This window comes from Branchiostoma lanceolatum, chromosome 7 (genome assembly GCF_035083965.1).
Source record: "Branchiostoma lanceolatum isolate klBraLanc5 chromosome 7, klBraLanc5.hap2, whole genome shotgun sequence".
NCBI lineage: Eukaryota > Metazoa > Chordata > Leptocardii > Amphioxiformes > Branchiostomatidae > Branchiostoma > Branchiostoma lanceolatum.
The window spans coordinates 11861928-11885572 of NC_089728.1; the positions used below are offsets into that span (position 1 = coordinate 11861928).

At 41.9% G+C, this 23645-nt stretch overlaps 2 protein-coding genes across 2 annotated transcripts; one reads left to right on the plus strand and one right to left on the minus strand.

The window, feature by feature from the left end:
* On the plus strand, window positions 1–15478 carry LOC136439325 (Y+L amino acid transporter 2-like). The gene is made up of 11 exons (XM_066434691.1): window positions 1–344; window positions 477–1169; window positions 8476–8601; window positions 9698–9797; window positions 10626–10670; window positions 11349–11472; window positions 11780–11883; window positions 12159–12255; window positions 12592–12741; window positions 13064–13241; window positions 13597–15478. Exons 2-11 carry the CDS (start codon window positions 602–604, stop codon window positions 13683–13685), a joined length of 1581 nt encoding a protein of 526 aa, XP_066290788.1. The 5' UTR covers window positions 1–344; window positions 477–601; the 3' UTR covers window positions 13686–15478.
* On the minus strand, window positions 14523–23407 carry LOC136439324 (Y+L amino acid transporter 2-like). The gene is made up of 9 exons (XM_066434690.1): window positions 22742–23407; window positions 19818–19946; window positions 19419–19518; window positions 18865–19033; window positions 18308–18411; window positions 18059–18155; window positions 17599–17748; window positions 17093–17270; window positions 14523–16681 (listed from the first exon to the last, which is right to left on the minus strand). The coding sequence occupies exons 1-9, from the start codon at window positions 23256–23258 to the stop codon at window positions 16572–16574; spliced, it is 1554 nt and encodes a 517-aa protein (XP_066290787.1). The 5' UTR covers window positions 23259–23407; the 3' UTR covers window positions 14523–16571.
* Window positions 23408–23645: the final 238 nt, after the last annotated feature.

A 23645-nucleotide genomic window follows, 5' to 3' on the forward strand; every position in this document is an offset into this window, starting at 1 on the left:
CCACGCCGGCCGGCGGTCAGCCACTCGGACCGGCCTGTCAGGAAAGTAGGTCATCTCGTAGTGTCCGCTACGCTCTAGCCACGTGCCTTTTAGTGCCGAGACCGCTACAAAACGAGTTTTCATTCTACAGCAGAGAAGTCGAGTGTACTTCCAGCAAAGTGCCTTAGTTCTGGTGCCTAATGCACCAGTATACCAAGCTAGTTGGCGCGAAATTTTGAGGGCAGAATCTTTGTTCATGTTGGTGGCTCGAGTGTTTGTGCTGCCATTTTTCTCGGTCCGCCGCGCCGGCCGAACAACGGGCAGAAACTTGCAGTCATCTTAGGTCAAGGACTGGCCGGGTGAAGGTAAATGCCACGTTACATTACAACGGCATTATTGATCGTCTTTTGTATATAGACCTAAGATTGTCAGGAGTGATGTCTGTTACGGTACCATATCCCTAAACACTGTCGTGTTTTGTCTCACTTCATTTTCAGGGGACTCCTGGCCGGCTTCGGGTTCTGTGTTGGGACAGAGCAGACCATAGTCTCTACCGACAACTGTAGGAACTTATAAGTACTGTTTTGTTTGAAATTCGTGTAACTAGTACTGTACTGAAGCGATGGGGGACGACATCTGGGTGAAGCGGGCGAGCTGGCGTGGCCCAGCAGCGGACTCCCACGGGGACGGCTACGGGCCCCTACCGGACAAACCTAAACAGATCGACGGGAGTAACGGTACCGCCAACGGTGGCGTAAAGGACAACGGCTCGGAAGACTCTGTGAACTTAAAGAAGAAGATAACCCTCGTCAATGGAATTTGCTTGATCGTAGGGAACATCATCGGCTCTGGGATCTTCGTGTCTCCGAAGGGAGTCCTTGTCGAGGTCGGGTCGGTGGGACTGTCGCTGGTGATCTGGGCGGCGTGCGGCGCCTTCTCGGTGGTCGGTGCGCTGTGCTACGCCGAACTCGGGACCTCCATTCCCAAGTCTGGGGCCAGTTATGCCTACATCTTGGAGGCATTTGGTCCGCTACTGGCCTTCTTACGATTGTGGGTGTCCGTACTGATCATAGAACCCACCTCACAGGCAGTTATCGCACTAACTTTTGCACAGTACCTGATCCAGCCATTCTTCCCTACTTGTGAGGCACCCAACGCAGCGGTCAGACTGCTGGCTACAGTGTGTGTAGGTGAGTAAGTCGGTTCACCAAGTCACTCAACTCCTTTTCACTCATTACTTTAGAATTCCATTTGAAGTACTGTATACTATTGATTTACATGATTCACCATGAGTCGAGAAATTTACAGAATTCACCCATGTGTCGTGTCATTGTGATGAATTAAAAGTTTTTGTATTACAAAGTCGGTATTTTCACACCTTTTGTCCATGTGAAACTGAAAGCCACAGTCAACAGCAATATGTTTCCAACAGTCTGTTTGACAATGGATCCAACAGTGAATGGGTATTTGATTCAGAGTTCTAATCTGACCTGGCTGCCAGTTATGTGTTAATTATTTGACAATTTGCATCTCTGCAGTTCATGAATTTGACATAGGATTATTTTAGTGTGTTTTGTGTTATTTGTTTGCATGAATTAACACAAAATTATTACCTGGTGGGAGGCTGGTGCTGAAATGAATTTGATAGAAAAAAAGCTAGATTTTTTGCATTGCAGGACAGAGAAAGCATTTACTTGCAATCTTTGAGGTTTGAACTGCCGCCAATTTCGAGCCGCAACAGAGAAAAAACATTTGAAAGGAGGCCATGATGTTTTGTTCAATAACAGGGGCTAAGATTGTTGCAAGATTATAATCCCAGAGGAGACATGTTGTTTTGGCTCCTTTTATTTGTCTTTTAGGTAAGGCCACCAGAGGAAAATAGGTTTAGAAATAAGCCTAAAGGCTTACGAAAGAGCCAAAACCTCATACCTACTTAGAGAAGAGTTTGTCCCGACTCTTATGGGTTTTTTACCTCTGTTTCTATGTGATTTCTATGCTTAGAAACACTCCTAAAGGGCAGCAACATGCATGGCTGGTCACTTTAAGGTAACAGCTGTGTGTAATGTGGCCTGGGGCAAGGCTCTGCCAATTTGGTGTGGAAGTCTTGTGATGCTTACATCAGCTGTTTTCTGTCAGTGTGGAAAAGGTCACAGTTTTTGACAAACAGTAAACACGTACGGTAAATTACTTATGCTGCATGCTCATAAAACTGACACATCATCTGGAAAAGGCCCTTCACCATTTTGCCATGTGTATAATACATTGGTTGTATTGTTGTCCATATGTTGTCCATATGTAACTGTCTATAGAGACTACCAGATATGTCATATGATACACCTAGGTTAGAATAATCAAGGAGGTTATATAGACTATATAACCTCCTTGGAATAATCAGTCATTTTCCTGTTATCTGCAACTTTCAATAAAATTTCAGCAGATCCTCAAATTCCCTCGTCACTGGCCATGACTTTATTCACATACAAAAAAAATGGTTGATTGATATCAAGTAGATCTAAAATCATCTTTGCGCATGACAAATGACTATTCAAAATTGCTCTGGAGTGTCAACAATTGGAAGGTGGGCAAATGAATATATGTAAATGAAAGAAATATATCAGTACATTTAATCCTTTTAGAAATGTTGCTTGAGGGTACGTGTGATAATAGGCTGAGAGTAAATAAAAAGTCCTTGCTGTCTGGCTGTCACTATCTTAAGGTCATGGCCTCTGTCATCAAGATTTATGACCTTAGCCTTCATACCTGCCAACCACCCATGGCTTAGAAATCTTGGCTAACCTTTCACACAGTATTTCCTCCATGGCCTCCAAAGTTGTGCTAGTACTGTAGTTGTATGGTGTGCCAAACATGTTTATGTCTATCCATATACTTTAGTCACCAAAGATTGTAGTACTGTTATGTACAGAAGGTTGTAAGAGGTGAAGGTTTCAGATGTCAGAGTCAGTGAGTTATATAGTACTGACAACCATTGTTCTAGAAACAATTTGATATCATGGTAGCTAAGCATGCAGGTGCACAGAATCAGGGAGTAAACCTCATTAAAACCTGCCACCTATTCCACTGAACCTCTTGCACATGGACTGTTGGGAAAATGCCAAACTGGACTCCAGCCAGAAAAGGGTGGATTCCACTAATGTGCCTGTCTAGACTGGCTTAGCACACACAAAATCACAATGATGGAATGACGTGTCTAGTTAAAATACTGTAAGTTAGGCAATATGTTTTTTGCCCTCGAAAAAGTGTTAGCAGGATTTGTGCATGAAAAACAACACTCTCCAAGCAGATTTATTGGTGGTAATCCAAAGGGCAAAATGGCCTATTAAGCTCTGGTAAATCTGCTTTGAGATTTAAAAACAAATGCTGTTCTTTCAATATAAAATTAAAAAAAAATCATCTACATAACATGCTACTGCTTTCAAATAAATGTTTGATGAGGAATTTCATATATCAGAACTTATTTTGTTATTTGCAAAATTGTGGCTAGCATGTTTCTTGTTAGATCTAGAAGATACACCTGCCCTTAGGGCTAGTTTGACTCTGGTGAAAGAAATGACAGTGTTGCATCAGAACTTGCAAACAGTATTGCATCATAGTGTCCTAGAATAGCAAGGTTATCTCATCAAGCAGGAAATGAGGAAAATGTTTTATTTGGCATGTAATAATTGTGTATATTTGATTAAAGGGTGTTGAAGGCATACCGCATGTGCGTGCACTCTATGGGAATAATGCCATATGTGAGATATAATTCTTCCATAGCAAATACCAAAATACCTGCAAATAGGTTTGGTGTTGCTAGAGACTAGTTTTAGTTGGTGTTGTATATAATCATTGAACATAAGCCGCATAATCAACAGAGTCAAATTGCACAGAGGTGTCCATGAATGCTGCTTTATCAGATGGGCCTTGGTAGACCATCTGTTAAAAGTTTCATGGCTATCGACAAATATCTTTACTGTCCCTAGAGAAATTTGTGTCCAATCGTCCCAAAGATGCTACCGTATATAAGATTCTTCTTTTAACTGACATTGTGGTTAGTCAAAGTTTAAACTGTTGGCAGACTCAAGGATTTGAACAGTTACCTCCCACATAATGCTTGTTCAATATATATATAGTGCCTTATCAGTAACCGGGCTCTTCATATTTGCAGATCCTTCTTGATTGTATACACAGGTGCTTTGTTGGGTTATGGCAATGAGGCAATGTTAGAAGAACAAAGAATCATGTGGAAATATGTATCAGCTCTTCAATCTTTCTTTACATATGATCATGCAGCCTTGGTAAACTGTCTTGTCATGCTATTCTTTTTTATGATTTGAATATTTGTGTTGTAAACTATACGTTAAACATACTGGTATGTACTGCAGCATTGGCACAGCTCAAGTGTGAATTTGTTCCAAGAAGGAATTTTCTTATGTATTGGCTGGACACCTGTAGAGTTCAAGTTTACCATATAACGTACTATGGGTAGGAGAAGGAAATATATTGAGAATTTTTAGATAAGTCATTCTTGCTTTTATTGCAGGATTGCATATATACAAAATAGATTTTCAGTAAGGCTTGCATAGGGGACTATTTCAGTGGAAAAGAGGGAGTGGTGGTCAAGTTTTTTTCAATTCAAAATTTGAGGATTTACATGGATTTTAGTATAAGAATATCAATTGAAACAAAATTGGGGAAGAATCCTCCAGTCCTTTTGTTTGTGTGAAGAAAACTGAGATATTGACCCCGTTCATACTAAATCGTGCAAATCGCGAAATCGCCCTGAGTCGCATTCCTTCACACCAGGGGTCGAACGAGCGCGAGTTGTAAAATCGCGTCCAACAGCTTGATAAACGGCGGACGCGTTATTCGATTGTCACCACTCTTACTGTTGTGTTCAATGACCTTCTTGTACTTCATCTTGAGGTTTTTTACCTTTAACAGTACGGCATTACTTCCATGTTTTCGCGTATTTGGCCAACTCAGGCAGTCGCCACTTCAGCGTACACACTCTGGTTTCGGTGGGATCCCTTGAGTTTCTTCTGAATCCCCACACCCCCGAAGATGGCCATCAGTACATGCGTTTTCGTCATTCCATACGCCAAAATCGCCGCCCGATTCTGACATATTTCCGCCGCATTCGGCGTAATATTCCAAGATCTTCCAACAAGCTAGGAGGTAGATGAACATCGTATAATGAGCGGAAAGACTGAATTTGCAGATGACCCCTTGACCCATGACCGGGTCAATATGCAAAGTAAAGCGCCCAACTCGCATCAAGGCGATTTCGAGCGTTCATACTAAGTCGGAATGCAGGCAAATCGCGAGTAAACCACCTCCGGAGGTGGTTTCGCGGAAAGCGATTTCGGGCGATTTCAAATGCGATTTGGAGCGTTCATACTAAGCCACATTATCGCGATTTCGGCGATTTCGCGATTTACGCGATTTAGTATGAACGGGGTCATTGATGCTAGCATCATACTGGGAAATACATTTGTTGACAATTAGTACATTGTGTGCTACCTTTGAACCTTTTTAATTGTTTATGGAGGTCTGAGTACATCTTTGCTCAGCATACAGAAAAAAAAGAAAATACTCCAAAAATGTGTGTGAAACATTCAGTTCACTCAGTTGTTAGATTGGATCCTGCCAAGAACCCAGGTTCTCCATGAAATCTGTTTAGTTCCACAGATTCAGGGACTCAGTATTTTCTGAATCCAATTAAGTTTGGTGAAATCATTGACAAGGGTCCTAATGACTAAGCATCACGTGGCCCAGGTAAATGCCTGAGCGCCCACACCTAGGTCAATATAGGAGGTACTTCTAGGTAGGTGACCTGTTTGCTTTTCCACCTGAAGTGACAATAAAAAGAACAACCCGTGAGGCCCTTGCTGATACTGACTGTAGATTTAGACCAAACAAACTTTTCAAGTCCAGGGGGTTAAGCAGCGGTCAACAGGTCAGGAGTAATTCCATCAGTGGCACATGGTATCCTAGTGACTAATTAGAAATACTGTACTCTGTTTGTCAGGCAGGTGTTTTGTAAATGCACTTGCACACCTGGTTGTGTATATGCTTGTGTCTGCCTGTCACTCTGCGGAGCTTCCAATTTTACCAAAATAAATTGCACAAATATATGTGCAAGTGAGTTGTACATATTTATGATGCACCATGCCAGGGCTTCAAATACCACCAGCAATCTGCAAGAGGAAACTTTCCAGTTGTAATTTTGCAGGCTGAAATAAGTTCAGGATTTAGTATCATGCAGCATTCATGCTATCATGACTTATGCAGTTAGCCATGTAGTCTAATCATGAACAGTTGGATTGAAAATAATGTGTGGACTGACTGTAGATTTGTTTATTTTTGTGAGATTTAGTTCTGCAGTTGGAGTGGAAAGGCGATTTTCACAGTCGAATTCCTCGGAACAATACTGTGGCACAAAGACACATATTCGGTGTCATGATTTAGAACCACATATTGAAACCACAGCAAATATTTCAATATTGATATTAAGTCAGACCAAGGAGGTTTTATATAGAAGGAGAGCGGACGAGCTAAGTCTCTATTGTACTATGCGTGTAACGGGTGTGAAAAGTCAATGTCGCGTCAAGGTGCGAATTACCCCGATATGCATACACCCCACGCCCAGCTTGGCGACTTTGCTTTGTTTTCACGGGTGCGACCAAGGAGGCATAATGACTCTGTAGAGCAACTTCGATCTTTTTTTCAGCAGTTACTTTTGAGGAGGACTTTGAAACTTTTGAGTTACAAGAATGCAACGTGGAAGATGATCTCTCTAACGGCGAGAATCAAAGCACTATGTGGCAACCAACGCTGCCGCCGGCAGCCGCGGTACATTTGATTGCGAAGTCTGTGAGAATGTATACAAAACCGCCGGATGGCTTGAAAAACACAAGTCTTAGAGAACAGTATTTTTTAATGTGCATATATGCCGACTGAGGAGAAATTTCAAACTTAGCTTGACTTGGCTCGCATTACCCTGGAGCCCAGACTAGTACCGGGTCGCTAGCGATTTCCTTCGGCGGCGGTCCAAGAACTCAGCCCGACCGGACTAGACTCCCCCGATGCGCCAATTACGGCATCGGCGGGCTTGGAGCTTTCGGTCGCCGAAGGGATTGGGGGGAAGGAACCGGCTAAAGAAACCAGCTAAAAGGCCCGATATACAGTCTGCATCCCAGGGTAGGCTCGCATACACCTTCTTGAAGTTCTTCTGTAAACATGCCAATCGGGAGCCGAAATAAATCGGCCTAAAAGTCTCCTAAGGAAACACATAGCTATCCAAAACATGACCGAAGAATCCATGGATACGAACCAAGGACCTGCATGCACGAAAATCATACAAAAAGTCACTCCCAGGTGCCGGAAAATCTACCCAGGTTCCGTTGACCAAAACAACAAATTTGGAACGAGGACCCCTTCAGCTACTCAGAAAAAACGAAAACTTACCAAAGAAAAACGATACAAATTTTTTGTGGCAACATGAAATATAGGTATGAATCTATATTTTTGACGCTAAAAAACAGAGACTTGTCAACAAAAATGACCAAAAACTCGCCCTAGTTCGTCGCACGGTAAAAATTCAAGTATCCAGATGACCGCCATTTTGTCCTCGATCGAATGATGACGTCAGCCGAATGCTACCGGGTGTTCCAAATAAGGAAATCGTCGGAAACCCGAGGCATCTCGGCTGCCGGTCGGCTCAAGCTCGGCACGTGTGACGTCATGCCGAAGCTCCTTTGCATAGAAAACCGCGATTCACGCATCGGTTCAAAGACGGCGCCGCGCCAGCTATACACAATGGGTCGCAGCGGGGCGAAACAAAAGGACCCAGCGGGGCGCTAGCTCGTCCGCTCTCCTTCTATATAAAACCTCCTTGGTCAGACTCAGAATTACCTCCATGAGTAACTTGTACACAGTAGTTACTCCGAGCAGAGGTTGGTGGAGAAGATTGTAACCTTTTTATCATAATCCATATCCTTGAACCTTGAACGAGGACATCTGTGATGTCATCTCGGGAGACAATAATCCATATGCCCCAGCAAAAAAACAGGGCATATGAAAAAAGGTCGCACTCTTCCCTGCCAACCTCTGCTTGGAGAGTACACAGTAGTCTTGCTTGCCTGCGAGACTCTGAAAGGCAGTGTCAGCCATCCTGTCTCTTTATAGAGCTGTCATTGTCTGGATATTGATGCACAACTCTTGTTCAAACACTGCCACCATACTGCAGCTTTGTATTAGTGCCCTTGTTATCTACCAGCAAGCATTTTGTGTGTTTTTCTTGTTATAAGATTCAGTTTATTCTGCCCTGTTGGCTGTTTCTTTGTTCACGTGTTTGCTAATCAGCTTTTATTTGGTAGATCTACTAGTATTTTTGCATTCTAGGGGAGTGAATACATACATGTATTTTGATTTTCAAATCAACCTTTTGTAGTGATGACTTAACAACTCATACAATACTTCTTTTGTCCATTTCAGCCATCATCACATTTGTGAACTGTGCATATGTTCGATGGGGGACCAGAGTACAGGACCTCTTCACTTATGCCAAGCTAGTGGCCCTGGTGGTCATCATCATCACTGGTCTTGTACACATGGGATATGGTAAGTACCCGTGACATTGTACTAATTTGTAGATCTACAAGAACATTTGAAAAACCATTACATACTAACAGAGATGAAAAGCATGCATTTTAAAACTTCTACTTCTTTTTCACCCCTCACAAATTGCAGAGGACCAAATGTATGCAAACAGCACAAGAAACACATTATCCTTGAGATGGGAACTGCCTAATCTCTAAGCAGATCTACCGGTGGCAAGACAGTATCCTAAGGGCCAATTGGATACAGTTCTGGCCTTTAGATACTATCTTGCCACTGGTAGGTCTGCTTAGAGATTACGAACTGCCCTGAGAAGTAGATGGTTCTTGGTAGACTTGTTTTCATAATTGTGCTAATCGCTATGTTTCAGTACAGTAGAAGAAACTTATCATTAGAAATGCAAGGTTTACATCAGCAATTCTTTCCACCTGGCTGTACTATCTAAGCAGGTGTTTCAGTGCTGCTTTCACCTGCCTTGCCTATTGTGCTATAATTGAGGAAACTACTTTGTCTCAGGAGACCTCTTTCTGTTGTAGTAGTTGGTCTTTACTACTGATGTTATCTATCAATCTGTCATCTTGTTTATTTTCATATATCATATTATGCCAAATATTTTGATGATATTAAGCGAAAAACAATACTTGTGTAAAATGTATCCATGTTGCCAACAATTCACATCCTTCTACAACTTTTAGCAACTTTTATTTCACATCAAAGTTACTTGATTTAAAGAACTGATTTGAAATTGTTGTTCCTTCCTTTCATACTCAAGGGGCCTGTAAAAAGACCTGACCTATTCTGCGGCAGTTACAAAACTATTTAAAGAACATGGCTGGGATGTGCCGAAGCCAAATTTGCATCTGCTGCTTTTGAAATTACCAGTACTTTTTTGGCTATTAGGAAGTGCCATGTTCCTGCTTGACCCATTTGCCAAATGTTAGAAACATAACTTTCCAAGTGAAAACACTAGAAGCTTCCTGTTTGTCTTCCTTTTGGACTTACAGGCTGCATATGAACCAGTGGGAACTAGGACAAGCTTTGACAGTGCCTCTTGATTTATAAACTAAACCTTTTTTCCTTCATTCTTTGTGTTTTTTAGGTGAAGTTGCACCATTCCAGAACTCATTTGAGGGCACTACAGCCAATGTTGGTGGGATTGCCCTTGCACTCTACTCAGGACTTTTTGCATATGCAGGATGGTAGGAAAATGTGCCAACTTTTCATATCTACTAGCTCGGATAATGTTTTCCCTTGCTTTTCTTTGGCCCTCCATTAATCCTCCTAGAAGGTCACAAGAAATAACGCATATGTAACAAGTACATTTGAGTCAAGCTATGTCCACGCGACCATTTGCACAGTAGAGTCTATATCTGAGGGTGTGAATTGGTATATGATGGTTTGACATATCCTTTTTCTGCATCTGTCACCTAATAATGTCTGTCATTTTAGGAAAATTGGTCACTGGTAGTCACATGGGGGGATGGGGGAGGGGAGAAAGGTCCTTGAAACTTGACACACTTTCTTGTCCTGTCCTCCATTATTTATGACACCAACGAAGTTTAAACGTTCCTCCCTGTTGATACTATTGATGAACAGAACCAGAAAGTGTTTGCCACACGACAAACTTATAGAAAGGCATCCTTATATGTTTGTTAGATCCCGTGTGCCAACTTAACAGGTAGATAGATGTCCAGAGATTGAATATTAGGTGCTCTAGATATATCACATGACAGGAAATAGCCATTTACTCTGGAGAATTCCTTTGGAAGATTGGTGCCATTTTAAAAGGTAAAGTTGTGTATAAAAGAGTTGCTTAGGATGTGTCTTCTATGCTTTGACTATTCTATCTTTTCATTTATTTTATCCAAAATACACTGTAGCTTAGCACACAAGTCTATAGAATGAACATGTGAAGGCATTATAATTGCCCAAATCCTGTTTGCTTACTCAGTGACTGACTGATGTTTCCACCTCCTGATCTCATCTGTCCATAATCTCACTCCTTATTGATTTCCTATGCTCCCCAGGGACACATTGAACTATGCAACGGAAGAGCTCAGGGACCCTTACAGGTAATTTGACACCATCAATATGGAAATTTCCTTCCTTTCAACAGCAGTATATCTTAAAAACTAGGTCACGCTAATAGCAGGACTGTGCTGTCATCGTCAATTAGTAGGGCCTTGTTGCTAGCCAAGTAAAACATCTGCCAGGATGTTGTTAAAACTTTCTATGTAGTGGAAGTAAATGCCTGAGTACCATCCTTCGTAGTGACCGCCGCGCTGGCTCAATGCTTTTCGCTTGCATTGGGCCATTCTACGCTTGCATTGGGCCAGTTGTAGAATGCTATCAGAGCTTGGAGTGTGCAGCCAATACACTTTCAACTTTATGTTGGGTGCTGTGGGAAACATGATTAAAACTGTACTTTGCTAGTTTTGCATGGGGTTACAACCTCACACATGCAAAATTAGTTTATGGTATTGACACACTGCTGTACTATCTTTTGCAATAAGTAGATTAGTTTTATTAGATTATTTATCTCAGATTTTTTATTAGCTTAGAGTGACAATTAGTTGTTGTGACAGAATAAAAGATTGTAACATTCTAGTCTAGAACCTAGGACTGACATCTACCACTGCTGAATCTTAGCAAACCTCTACCCCGCACTAAATCCACATGAAAAGAACAGAACTGTGCCACTGAAATCACCAAGTTGGAATAACAGTTTTCCTACACACTTGAATTTTTAGAAACCTACCTCGTGCCATCTGGATCTCCCTGCCCATCGTGTCCGTCATCTACATCCTGACTAACATCTCCTACTACACCATCCTCACGACAACAGAGGTGCTGAACTCAGACGCTGTAGCTGTGGTAAGTGTTTGTAGGTAGTGTGTGTGTTTTTGTGTGTGTTGAGGGGGGGGGGTCTAATGTGTGTTACCAACATATCCTACTACATCATGCTGTCTACAACAGAAGTACACTAGTGCTGAGCTCAGACAATGTAGATGTGTAAACTTACCTGAAAATTTGGCATTTTTGCACAGACTTTTGAAAAATTGAATACCTTACCAGAACTGCCTGTGCTGTGCATAAAGTCAAGAGGCAATTAGACTGTATTCTATTGACTTGCAGAGTTCTTCTTGATATATACACTTCATTCCACTGTTCTTTTTTTCAGTCTTTTGCGAACAGGTCCCTTGGTGTGATGGCTTGGTGCATCCCCATTGCTGTAGCCATGTCAACATTTGGAGGCCTGAATGCATCCATATTTGCTGCAGCCAGGTACAGTATAAATTTAGAATTAGATGCCTATTTTGAACAATATGAATCTGTGTACTTGCCTGTTGATAATATTTGTAATCATTCTTGAAAATCACTTAAAGATTTTGATAGGCTTGGGTTGCACTATGTCAAATGGGCTATATTGTCAGTGTGGTTACATATTTACCCCATCTTAATGGCACTTAACTCTTGTGTAGAACGCTTCTTTACACTTTCTCAATGTACAGCAGAAAATCCCTCTCTACCTTCTATAAGTGTTCTTTATGTTCTTCCAGGTTATTTTTTGTGGGTGCTCGCGAGGGACATCTCCCAGACTTACTGGCCATGGTTCACATCACCAGATACACGCCAGTCCCAGCTGTCTTGTTTAATGTAAGTTTTTCTATCACCTAACAATTACAATTCTTTAGTTTTTTACAATGTGTATTATGTATGTTTTGCTATAGCATGTCAATATGTTGCGTTAGTGGATAGATAAAGTAGAATACCCCTGTGACATACATGATTATAGATATACTAAAAGACAAGTCTTACAATACACCATACACTATGCCAATGCCATAACGTCTTTGACATTGTCAAGCAATTTCTGTATTTCAAAGAATTCATTCCATTAAGTCTTTTTAGGGTTATAATATTGTACACATCTAAAATTGTCTAGGAGTGAATCTTACATCTTGCTCAATTATATTTTCCCCCCACCTCCAGGGTTTCATGGCGATCTGTTACCTGACCTCAGACGATGTGTTCACCCTGATCAACTACTACAGCTTCATGTACTGGCTCACAGTCGGGCTGTCCGTAGCAGCTCTGTTGTGGCTGAGGTATAAGAGACCGGACATGCACAGACCCATCAAGGTACGTATATATTTTAGGTGTCTCAAATTCCTGTGAAATGCTGTAACTATTGGTTCAGTGCATCAGAAGATCTATGTGTTGCTTAGCCAACAGTTCATAACTACATGTACATGTACCTAGTCCAAGGTACAATGAAGTGTAAACACTTGTGTATGAATACATATTAGAAATGATTTGAATGAAGAAATGATACATTACTGTGTCTCCTAAGTATCTTGTGGCTCATTTTTAAGTACATTGTATGTACATTATGATTTATGTTACCATAACTGACTCGGATTGACTGTGAAGTGACAATTCCATTCCCATCCCCACCCCACAGGTGAACCTGTTTTTCCCCATATCGTTCCTGATTGCCTGTGTGTTCCTGGTGGTTGTTCCCTTCTACTCCGACACTGTCAACTCCCTGATAGGAACTGGCATTGCTGCCACAGGCCTTCCTGTCTACTATGTAGGCATCTACATGAAGAAAAAGCCTGCTTGGTTAACAAGATTTGTTGGTGAGTATCAGTTGTTTAAAGTATTGAAAAAATTATATAACGTAATATGATATGATATAGCATATATTTCTAAACCTGAAATTTGCTGATTAGTAACTCGGCCTGGGTGTTACTTATTGTCATGGATTCAGAGGTAGAAAAAATTTGCTTCTTGACAAACAATATTAACTGTTCACTTTTGAACACAGTATACAGTACATAATGTATATGTATAAAGTGAACAAGCATGATAAATAAGAAAAATATAGGCTAGAGCAATGCAAGACGTATGTGTTTAATTGTATTATAAGTGAGGGCAATATTCCATGGCAAGACATTGTATTTCACGTAAGTTACTTCTGATTCATTTTTGCAGATACTGTGACCCGAGCGTGCCAGAAGGTGATGATGTCCATCCTGCCTGACCCTGATGTCCAGCAGCAGATGATAGAGGAGGCTGATTAGGGACGTCTTCGAATGCCAAGAACTTACAATACACCTCAAGATTGCTCCACAAGTGTGTTATATGGTAATTTTTGGCAGACTGTTACGGGGGAGATATGGATGTTTGTCATTTTGTTAACTGTACAGACTGTCAGATAGCACTGTCAAAAATATGAATCTGTGTTGGGAGAAACACAGTCTTTTATCTATGTACAGTTAATGACCTAAGTGCCCCAAGACCTATTCACTGCTGGGAAACAACTTCATCTTGAAGGCTGCTGACACTCCTTCATCTTCATGTACCAATGGGACCTGTCAGACTCACCTTGATAGGTGCCTCAACTTGTGTCTGAACATTTTGATAAGAACCATGATACATGTACCTTTTGACTAGAGGACTCTATTTAATAGATCTTATACTAGTACTCAATACTGTCAAAGTATGTGAATTCTACCTCCTATCATGTAGTTACTGGTAAATGCAAAGATCCTGTCTGGAGGGGTAACTATGGAAATGGTGAGTTTTGTCATAGTGTACCAAACCAATCAGCCATTCCATCTAGCTAGAATACTCTAGTTGTCTGTGTCTTACAGTTACTGGAGTCATCTCTATGAAAAGCTTGCGGTGGACAGGATCTGTAACTGGGTTAAATCAAGTGTATAAATGATAAGTCATTATCGGGACATTTTGTCAGGACATAACATTTTGTCAGGAAAGATACGTTTTGACTCTTTTAGATGTATTGAATATATGTAAACATCATATATATTTGTACAGCAGTGGAACTATTTATGGTGCTTCCATCCATCTCAGAAATGCTTGTCGTATTGTACAGTATACGAGAAGTCTTTGACAAATCAGAGAAAACATTCTTTAATTGTTACTTTTGAAAGCTTGTACACAACATAATGTCTCTAACTCTTTTCAGTCTTAACCTGTGTGTATCTAAACATCACAACAAGCTATAACTTGGTGTACAGTCTTGATCATAGTGTTTTAAAATCTTGATTGTCTTGAGACTTGACTAAAAACAGTGACAGCATTTACCAATTGGAATGTTTGAAAAATGACATTTAAACCAGCTCATAGATATATGTATGAACTTGAAATAAGTTATTTAGGTCACTCATTCATAATTTTGGAGTGGAAACCAAAGGATCACAAATAATTTACCAGTAGGTATAACTGGTATTTGTGTATATTTTTCTGTTTTCTTCTGATGATTGTGACATTTGGTTTCTTTTGTTTAAGTAAAACTTACAAATAATGGACATGGCATTTTAACTTCAAACAGATGGTGTTATATTTTCCAAAGCATGAGGCACTGCTGCTGTAGATGTAAGTTATGATGCCAAAAAAATCTGGGGTTCTTTCTTAGAGAACTGTGTTCTTTCGATTTAAAGCGTTAACACAATCGCATTTAAGAGAATTACTTCAAAAGCTTTTAATGCAGAAGAAAGAATCCAGCTCTACCCTAGATATTAACTTGTACATTTCCTTTTTGCCTTTTGAGGTACACTTTTATTAGATTTAAGCTTTGAAAACGTTTTTAAATGATTTTGTTGTAGATAGTTGATGTAGTCACCTACGTAGAAGAAAAATGATGATGATGATGATGAAGTTTAGTATATTTGCATATTGTAGTTTCCCTGCCGGAATCTATTTGGAGCATTGAAATAAGATGTCATGTGACATGGCATCTGAATTTGGAATAGAATGGCCATACATAATGTCAGTGTTGCTTTCAGGATATTTTTGTGCAGTAAAGAAAGCAAGTGCTTTAATGAATTATACTATTTGAAATGCCTTGAAATGTTGTTCTTACATTCTTTGAATGTGGTTGTTTTCTACATGAAGCACAGTACACCAGCACATCACATAGCACCAATCCAGTAATTAAACATAAAATTACCTTCATTTGATTATCACAAGTAGCCTCATGCTTTTATCATCAAAGAGTTTGATATATTAACAGTACCTTGTTGCTACGGCAAAACATCACAATGCCATCTGACGTTTTGTTGCTGCACAGCAGGTAATATTCCTCCAAGGCACCTCCTTCACTTGGTTTCAGGTTTAGTTTCTTTTATATCTTTACACGTTTATCTTCACAAGTCATCCAACATGACAAACAGTACAATACAAGATAACTTAGCTGTAGAATGTGTTCAGCAGTAAAAACTACTGCCACCTTGTTTGACACACTAGAGACAAACACCATGACAAAGATTACATATTGCTTCTTAGACATTTTTTGGTTCAAAAATATACAGTTAATCGTTTTATTAAAAAATTGCAACATCTACATATATATTTACCCCTTTTCACTTTGCATAAGATGTGTTTGTATTTGGCACATCCTGAGATTTTGTAGATTATGGACATAGTAACGAATCCTTACAGAGACTCAATGAGAATGTAAGAGTGTCGGAAGAGCACATAGTAGTCGTTTCGTTTTGTCCAGTGGTTGAATTTCAGCTGTCGCCCACCCAACATGCCTGCTTCTGAAAAAGTGATGTAGGACGGGACATTAAGCTGTGGTCCACTATTTATTATGCTACATATATATTCCAAAATTAATCTCCCTAGTAAAATAATCGAACCTATACATATCGTCTGTCATGACCAGTGGAAGATAAGCTCTTTAGTTAGCTAAACCACTTCAATATCACTGCCATTATCATTATGATGAAAGAAATGACCTACAAGAATCCTTGAGGGAGTGGAGTTGGATGAAGGATTATGTTTTAGATCAATGTTCACCCAAACGTAGAGAAAAGGCTGATATATGTTCATACCAAGCATTTTGTGATTACTGCGTAGTTCTGCAAAAGTAATTCAATTTCCAAAAAGAAATTGTGTGGCCAACTTTGGTAAAACAGTAGAGTAGGTGAGTGAGTTTTTTCTTAAACCGCCTTCTCTGTCTCGTGTCTTCCTTCGTCATTTGGCAAAGTGGTGTCTTCCGTCTCCTGAGGAACACACAGCAGGAGTTTCTGCACTTTTCTTGTGATACCATCTGGAAGGAAAAATCGGAAGTCAACGCATTGAATGGCCGTACGCGTCGTGATTATGCCAGGAGCTTTTTCTCAAGAGCTCTTCGAGCAGCAGAACAAAAGACAATAAGAAACTGGTCTTCAGCTATTAAAGAGTTCATCTAGTCCAATGAGTCTATACGAAAGCAAAGTTATTTTAAAAATATCTTTTAGGACCATACCGACACTATCCATGCATCAACATCGGACGTTTGAAATTGTGAGTTGATTTTCGTGAGAGTTTCTAAAGGTGGTATACACAACGCAGATTGCTTTTATGGCAAAAATAAGAATTTCTCATGTCAGTAAACTGCAAAAAAACAAAAGTGAACCATATTCCAGGTTAGTGCTTGTCATCCTCAGGTCTTGTTTCGGGAAAATACAATGCGTCTCACCTGCAATGGTATGCAGCCACGCGGGGTGGACCTTTCTGTGCACGCCGAAGTAGTAGACAGGGACACCCGATAGGAAGATGGCGCACCCGATGACGGAGTCCCTGAAGGCCGAGTAGAACGGCACGACGACAAGAAACAAACTGGCCAGGAGGAACAACACTGGGAGAGCCAGGTGTACCTGTAACAAGAAGAAAAAAATGTAGCAAGTTTCTCCTAAAAAGGGTCATATCGCAATAGCAAACTAGTAATAGCAACACATTTTTGCACTGAGAAAGTTTGTTTCCTGTGGAACATTCTGAAAGCCATTCAATTGTCATTTAAGAAATGGTAAACGGTTCTGTTTGCATTGTTGATACGTCTACAAAATATCATCTTTATCAGTTTTTCTTCTTGACATGAAAAAAGCACGTAAAATATCTTACGAACATCTGCTACACTTGTCCTAATAAGCACTTGATATTGACCTTCAAATAAACACACCTCCCCTTCCTCCTGATGAGACGTACCTTGATGGGTCTGTGCATGTCAGGTTGTCTCCATCTGAGGTACAGCAGCGCGGCGATAGACAGACCCACTCCGATCCAGTACATGAAACTGAAGTAGTTAATCAGCGTCAACACGTCATCGGAGATGAGGTAGCAACAGACCAGGAACCCCTGCACAGAGAAGGGAGACGTTAAACCACTAGAAATGCTCATAACATAACATGATATCACGTTAATTGTCAATTGATCAGGGTAAATTTCAATGTCTGCATTTGTACATGATGACACAATCAAGAGTGTGTTGTAATTTGGTGTACTTTTAGCCTGAATTATGCAAACTTTCTTTGCCATAGCTTCTTTGTAAAAGGCTTAGACGTTTGTACAACGTCATTTGTCTAGTGACCTAGTTTCAAACTGGACAAAACTGTAGAAACAATGGCACAATCAAGTTTACGTATTACATTTCAGAAATATTCCTTACGTTAAACAGAACTGCAGGGGCCGGAGTCATGGTCCAAATGTTGATCATGGACAGCACCTGGGGAAGGTGGCCTTCCCGAGATCCCACGAAGTACAATCTGAGGGAAACAATAAATAAATGATAAATGAAAAGATAAATAGATAGATGCGATACTGTACATAGAAAAGCTTTCAAGGAATTAAAGACGAGAATCCGATTTGGTGACCCCAACATTGATTGCGAAATTAGACATTTGCCGGTCCTTCCTACCTTGATACTGCAAGAATGTATGCATTGATCCCGCCAATGGTCGTCATGGCAACGAGAATGGGTATCGTCCAGCTGACCACACCCATCGCTTTTTCTGCATAGGTCTGTGGTGGGGAGATGGTTTTATATATCATAATCCTCATATTGGCATTACCTTTTAGTAGGTGACCCTTTCTGACTGACCGAATGTCTCATATACTGCAGCTAAGGTCCTCTTCTCACTGGATGGAGACCGTTGCACGACCAGAATTCGGATTTGTTTGGCCTACATATATGTCTTGAACTATGAATTAAAAGCATGACTTGGAAGACAACAAAACGTTCGAAGTACACTTCTTTATCAATGAAATTCGTTTCAACCATCAAACAGGTTTTTTTTTAATTATTTCGTCGCTCAACCGTCGCCGCCTCAGTGGGATGGGGATATGAGGAAAGTAGTCGGGCCTGCTATGGATGCTAGCTGATATTGACGAGAGATTTCTGACCAAAATGATTCATATATTGCAGATAAGGAAAGTGCAAATAGTAGGGCCATTACTGACAAGTGCAGAACGTACCACGGCCACAGCCTCGGACTCCAGGACCTGCTGCGCGGACAGGACGGAGTACATGGAGATGTTGATGAGGATGTACAGGACCGTCACGATCGGCATGGAGATCCAGATGGCCCGAGGGAGGTTCTTATGGGGGTTCTTTATCTCCTCCGTAATGAAGTTCAACATGTCCCTGGAGTTAGACAAACGTCATGATTGGGCACTGAACGGATGGTTGCCCGCCTGACTGACCGAAAACACCGGCCCCCTAGAGCTAATGAGGCGGGCTAATTAGCTAGCCCCTGACAACAAGAAATTGTATAACACAAGCTAGACAAAGGGAAACATCATGGTAAACAAGCCTTAAATCATGCCATACATAAAGTAGGAAAAGCAATGCGTAAATGTAGAATCCGGCCATGGTTGAAAATCATTAAAACAGTTCTGAATTCGGAAACAGATACATGTACGAATATTCCCATAAATTTAACACAAGGCTTCAATTGACGGGAAAAGTTAAAGTCTCAAAGATTAACCATTTATGATAAGGAATGTTTTTTATAATAGTTTCTCCATACCATCCGGCAAAGGCGTACAGTCCGGGGTACAGGGCTAACGCCGCGCGTCCTATATCAGGATTTGTTCCTTTGAAAGGGCTCTGGAACACGTGCATCTCTCCTGAAATGTAAATAAAAAGTTTGGTATGCATTTGTTTCGAAGAGTAAGGGAGGACAATACAGGATCGTGAGGCACAGGTGGATTGTGTGAGAGAAGAAAGACAACCATATCGAACAGACAAGATGCACAGAAAACCTCAAGAGGATAAATGCTAACTGCAAAGGGGAAATACAACGCTGAGATGACAGGAAACATTGTACCGACAACGTTTGAATAGTGATGCAATGGAGTATTCGGCTTTGGTCAATAGGTTGTCATACTGAAACACCAATAGAACAACAAAAACGCCCTTCCCTCACCTGTGATGACGACGTTGACGACGCCGGAGATGATGACCATGACGCAGGCTGCCACGCCCGCGTAGGCGAAGGCGTCCTGCACTCTCGTTACCCACCGCACGTTGGCGCAGTTCACAAACGTCAGCACGCCTGGATGAGAGAAAAGGTTGGACAACATAAGCTAACCACAGTACCACACAGTCCTAAAATTTGTCCGCGGCTGTAATTGAATTAATGTGGAGGATCACTATAGGGTGTGGCAAAGGTAAATCAACTGTTTAGGGTATTTCTCATTTAATGACTTCGCATGCACTCGGCCATATGGGCGCATTGATTTACGTGGTGTTCATATGAGTGCAGAAGATCCTGTTACACTATAGGAGCTACGTACACGTCTCTGACGCTGAATATTTATATTTTGTACATACACGTACCTCAATGACGTCAATTAATCCCATGTGCGTGTGACATATTACACAACCACATTAACCATTGTAATATAAAACGTTATAGTTGTCATCCAAACGGCTATTTATTTCTAAACGTGTACTCTGTGTTACTAGTATTATATTTCACAGGCACTGGATATATGTATAGGAAACAATAAATCGATCGTTCAATCTCACACAGCAGCCTTGTGTGGACATTACATTGAACAATGACGTCTACAGAGAGACTGTTAGCGATTGCTAAAGCAACAGGCGTGGGACAAAGGGACACAGTAAGTGTTGGTACCATGGCTGGCTGCCTGGACAGTGATGGAGAGGAGACTTGCAAATTGCTTAAACAAATGCTATATGTAATAGTAGTTTCTCTTGTGTACTGAATTATTAGATAGATACGCGTACACCGTTGTATCGAACGGCCGAAGCATATTTCCTCCGCCATCAATATATGCATACCGCACCATTAACCTCCTTCAATGACTCATATCTCCAGGAAAAGTTTAAAACATCCCCCACTCCACTATAGATCACGACTCGTCCCCTAAATCAGGATATGTAGCGTTTGTGAAAGTCACGGGCTTTAGGCTACGGTATTTATGTTGGGTAATCGCCGCGGTACATGTTTTCGCTCAAATGCTCCCGAAGACAATTTCTCCCGTCGCTCACTCCGGAAATGCCCCCCCCCCCTCATTAGCGGGGATGGTTTCTCCCGTCGTCCTTTGCTAATTACCTCTTACTTACGGGGCTCGCCCAGAGAGAGTTCGGCTTCGCCGAACATTGCCGAAAACCGCCGAACACCGAACCGGCTCTCCGAACCCCCCGCTCGTGCCGTCGGCACCGCTTCGGGTTTCGCTCGGAAGCTTGGCACGGGTGATCCCCGCGCCGAGTACTTCGTCACGATCGGAACTTTAGCAGCTATTCAACGACAATACCTTTGCCTACCGCCTGTGGATACATCTGGGGCAGGCAATGATTCACGGGATAACCGGTAACAGTAAAGCCGTGTACGGGACGGCGCCAGCCTCCTCCGGGTACAGGGGACACACTGATCTCGGCTTGACACTTGGCACGCTGATTCATGTAATGTCTCTTGAATAGATAAACCGTTTATGTTGCACTTAAAGTCTTTGACTCACTGTGAAGACTTGGGATCGACTCAGCCAAAGAAAACAATGATTCTTACCCTTTCATGATCTTTCATGTCTTTTAAATTGCCCGTTCTTCATTGCTTGCTGTTCCAAATTCAAACTGTTACAATTTGGTCCAATCAATGCCCCATCCAATTATCCACACCACCTGTGTAATTCCTGTAACCAGTGCCAGTGGTGAGGCAGCATGTAAGACTACGACGGCGAGAAGAAGCTCTCATCTGCCCTGCTACACTCACGCCCACACGTTAGCACAGATAACGACTGGCCCGTGAAAGACATATCAATCACAGTTAGCTGGGCGTTCTCGAGAAATATCTCTTTCGTTTGATAGGTCAGTAGGATTCAATGAAACCTCCTTGGTTAGAAAAAGTTTCAGAGGAGGTTTTCGGGGCATATTTCATGTTTTGTCAGTCTGCTTACTCTGCTAGCTAATACTAGGTTAACAAGATGGCTTATGTTTCTTTCGCTGACTCGATGAATATTTTGTGGCCTAACCACACCAGAAGACCATGCCTTCGTGGTGGAAAATCCCCCCACAGCTAAGCACGAGGTCTAGCTCACATGACACATGCACTGCCAGTGACGCAATCAATGGGGGATGGTCCCGTTGGACCGTCTAGGTCCTGCTAGGTCAGCAAATGCCTTGTCACATGTTTAAATTTTGGCCACGGTACACGGTATAGGGCTTTTCAAATCAGTAGACATGTACAGAGCGGGGATACCGGAAATTCACTGATAGCTGTCTGCATATTGCTTCATTCTGTTGCGCTCGATAAGTCAGCTCAGTCGGTCGCGCTAATGCCAAAAATACTGCCAGTCCGTGCCGACAATTAGATAAATGTGGGGCTTATGTGGCGAGGAAGATAGGCTTAGCAATGGTCTTGCATTGACCTTGACTCTATCAAGGAAGCGGCTCGGGTGAAGGTTTTTTTTCTTACAAACCGATTACCAGAATTGCTGGAAAGCGTTATTTGAGAACGAACTGTGGTTCCCTGAACCACAAACTGATGTAAACATTGATCCATGGTGACAGATATGGCACAGGGTGTTAGGAGCCGAAACATTTCTCCTTCAACCAGGCTGTAACGTTATAGTTTTGCGTGTCTCGTGGCTATCCTCCAAGGCCGATTACGATAGACGGAGGATGACCTACTATTTTAATTAGCGCAATGAAATAATACACATCCTGAATACCGTTTGACATTGAACATTATGTATCAAAATTGGAAGATTGTTTCAAATCTGCATTGTGAAAGTGCCAGCTAGTAAAATACATAATGAACCATAGAATTATCGTTACTGAATAGATATATCGATCATTTAAACCATGGATGGGAAGTGTACTTACAGACAATAGCAATGGCCAACAGCCTGACGGCTCCATACGGTACGTCGCACCCCGGGAAGAACGGCTGGACCAGGTAGGACGAGAAGGTGAGCGCGATCACGGCCTGGCCCGTGGGGTCCACGATCAGCACAGACACCCACAGCCGCAGAAACGCCGGGAAGGGACCGAACGCTTCCAAGATGTAGGCATAGCTAGCTCCGGACTTTAAGATAGAGGTGCCGAGCTCGGCGTAACACAAGGCACCAAGGGCGGAAAACACGCCGCTCACTGCCCAGATGATGAGAGAAAGGCCCGTGGAACCGGTGTACAGGAGGACACCCTTCGGCGCGATGAAGATTCCCGAGCCGAGGATGTTTCCTACCATCAAGCCGACGGCGTTCGCGAGGGTAACCTGTCTCTGCAGACGCACGGGGGAACCCTTCTCTCCATTGCTGCTGTCCTGTGCAGCATGATTTATGTCGTCCGGCTCCATCATAGGGCTCGCCGCCGTGCTATCACCTTGCCCACCCGCACCCATCTCTGTCAACTCTCCAGCAGCCCTTCCTAACCAGAGATTTCGTAAAACGCCTGGGAAAGCATGACTGCTCTCACCGATAACGTATTTGGAAAGGCAGGCTTGTGCAATACCGGCTTTCTTCCCATAGCCCCAGCTGCCGGTACGTTGCATCACCTCATGAATGTATAATCTCGATTATAATATTCCCATCGGCGCACAGGGTCGCGGGCTCTACATGCGAGCGTTGCGTGAGATACGTAGGCGCCAGACGTTCTAAGGGAAGAACACTTGTTTAAGTAGGATCAAAATGTTATTAAGGAAAATTTGAATAGCACACACGTTCAAGTTTGGCCCAGACAAGGTTAAACTTCCTCGGTCCAGTTTAAGCTATTTTTTGTTGGTTAAGCA

What these genes read in the sequence shown, in the direction of transcription:
- LOC136439324 (XM_066434690.1), bottom strand. Translation starts at nt 23,258, where the DNA reads ATGGGTGCGGGTGGGCAAGGTGATAGCACGGCGGCGAGCCCTATGATG. An exon ending in CCCCTGCAGTTCTGTTTAAC is followed by an intron (nt 17,749 to 18,058) that starts GTAAGGAATATT and finishes TTCTCTGTGCAG; the next exon opens with GGGTTCCTGGTCTGTTGCTA. An exon ending in ACATGCACAGACCCATCAAG is followed by an intron (nt 17,271 to 17,598) that starts GTACGTCTCATC and finishes TTCTTGTTACAG; the next exon opens with GTACACCTGGCTCTCCCAGT.
- LOC136439325 (XM_066434691.1), top strand. Translation starts at nt 602, where the DNA reads ATGGGGGACGACATCTGGGTGAAGCGGGCGAGCTGGCGTGGCCCAGCA. An exon ending in TCCATATTTGCTGCAGCCAG is followed by an intron (nt 11,884 to 12,158) that starts GTACAGTATAAA and finishes ATGTTCTTCCAG; the next exon opens with GTTATTTTTTGTGGGTGCTC. An exon ending in TCCCAGCTGTCTTGTTTAAT is followed by an intron (nt 12,256 to 12,591) that starts GTAAGTTTTTCT and finishes CCCCACCTCCAG; the next exon opens with GGTTTCATGGCGATCTGTTA.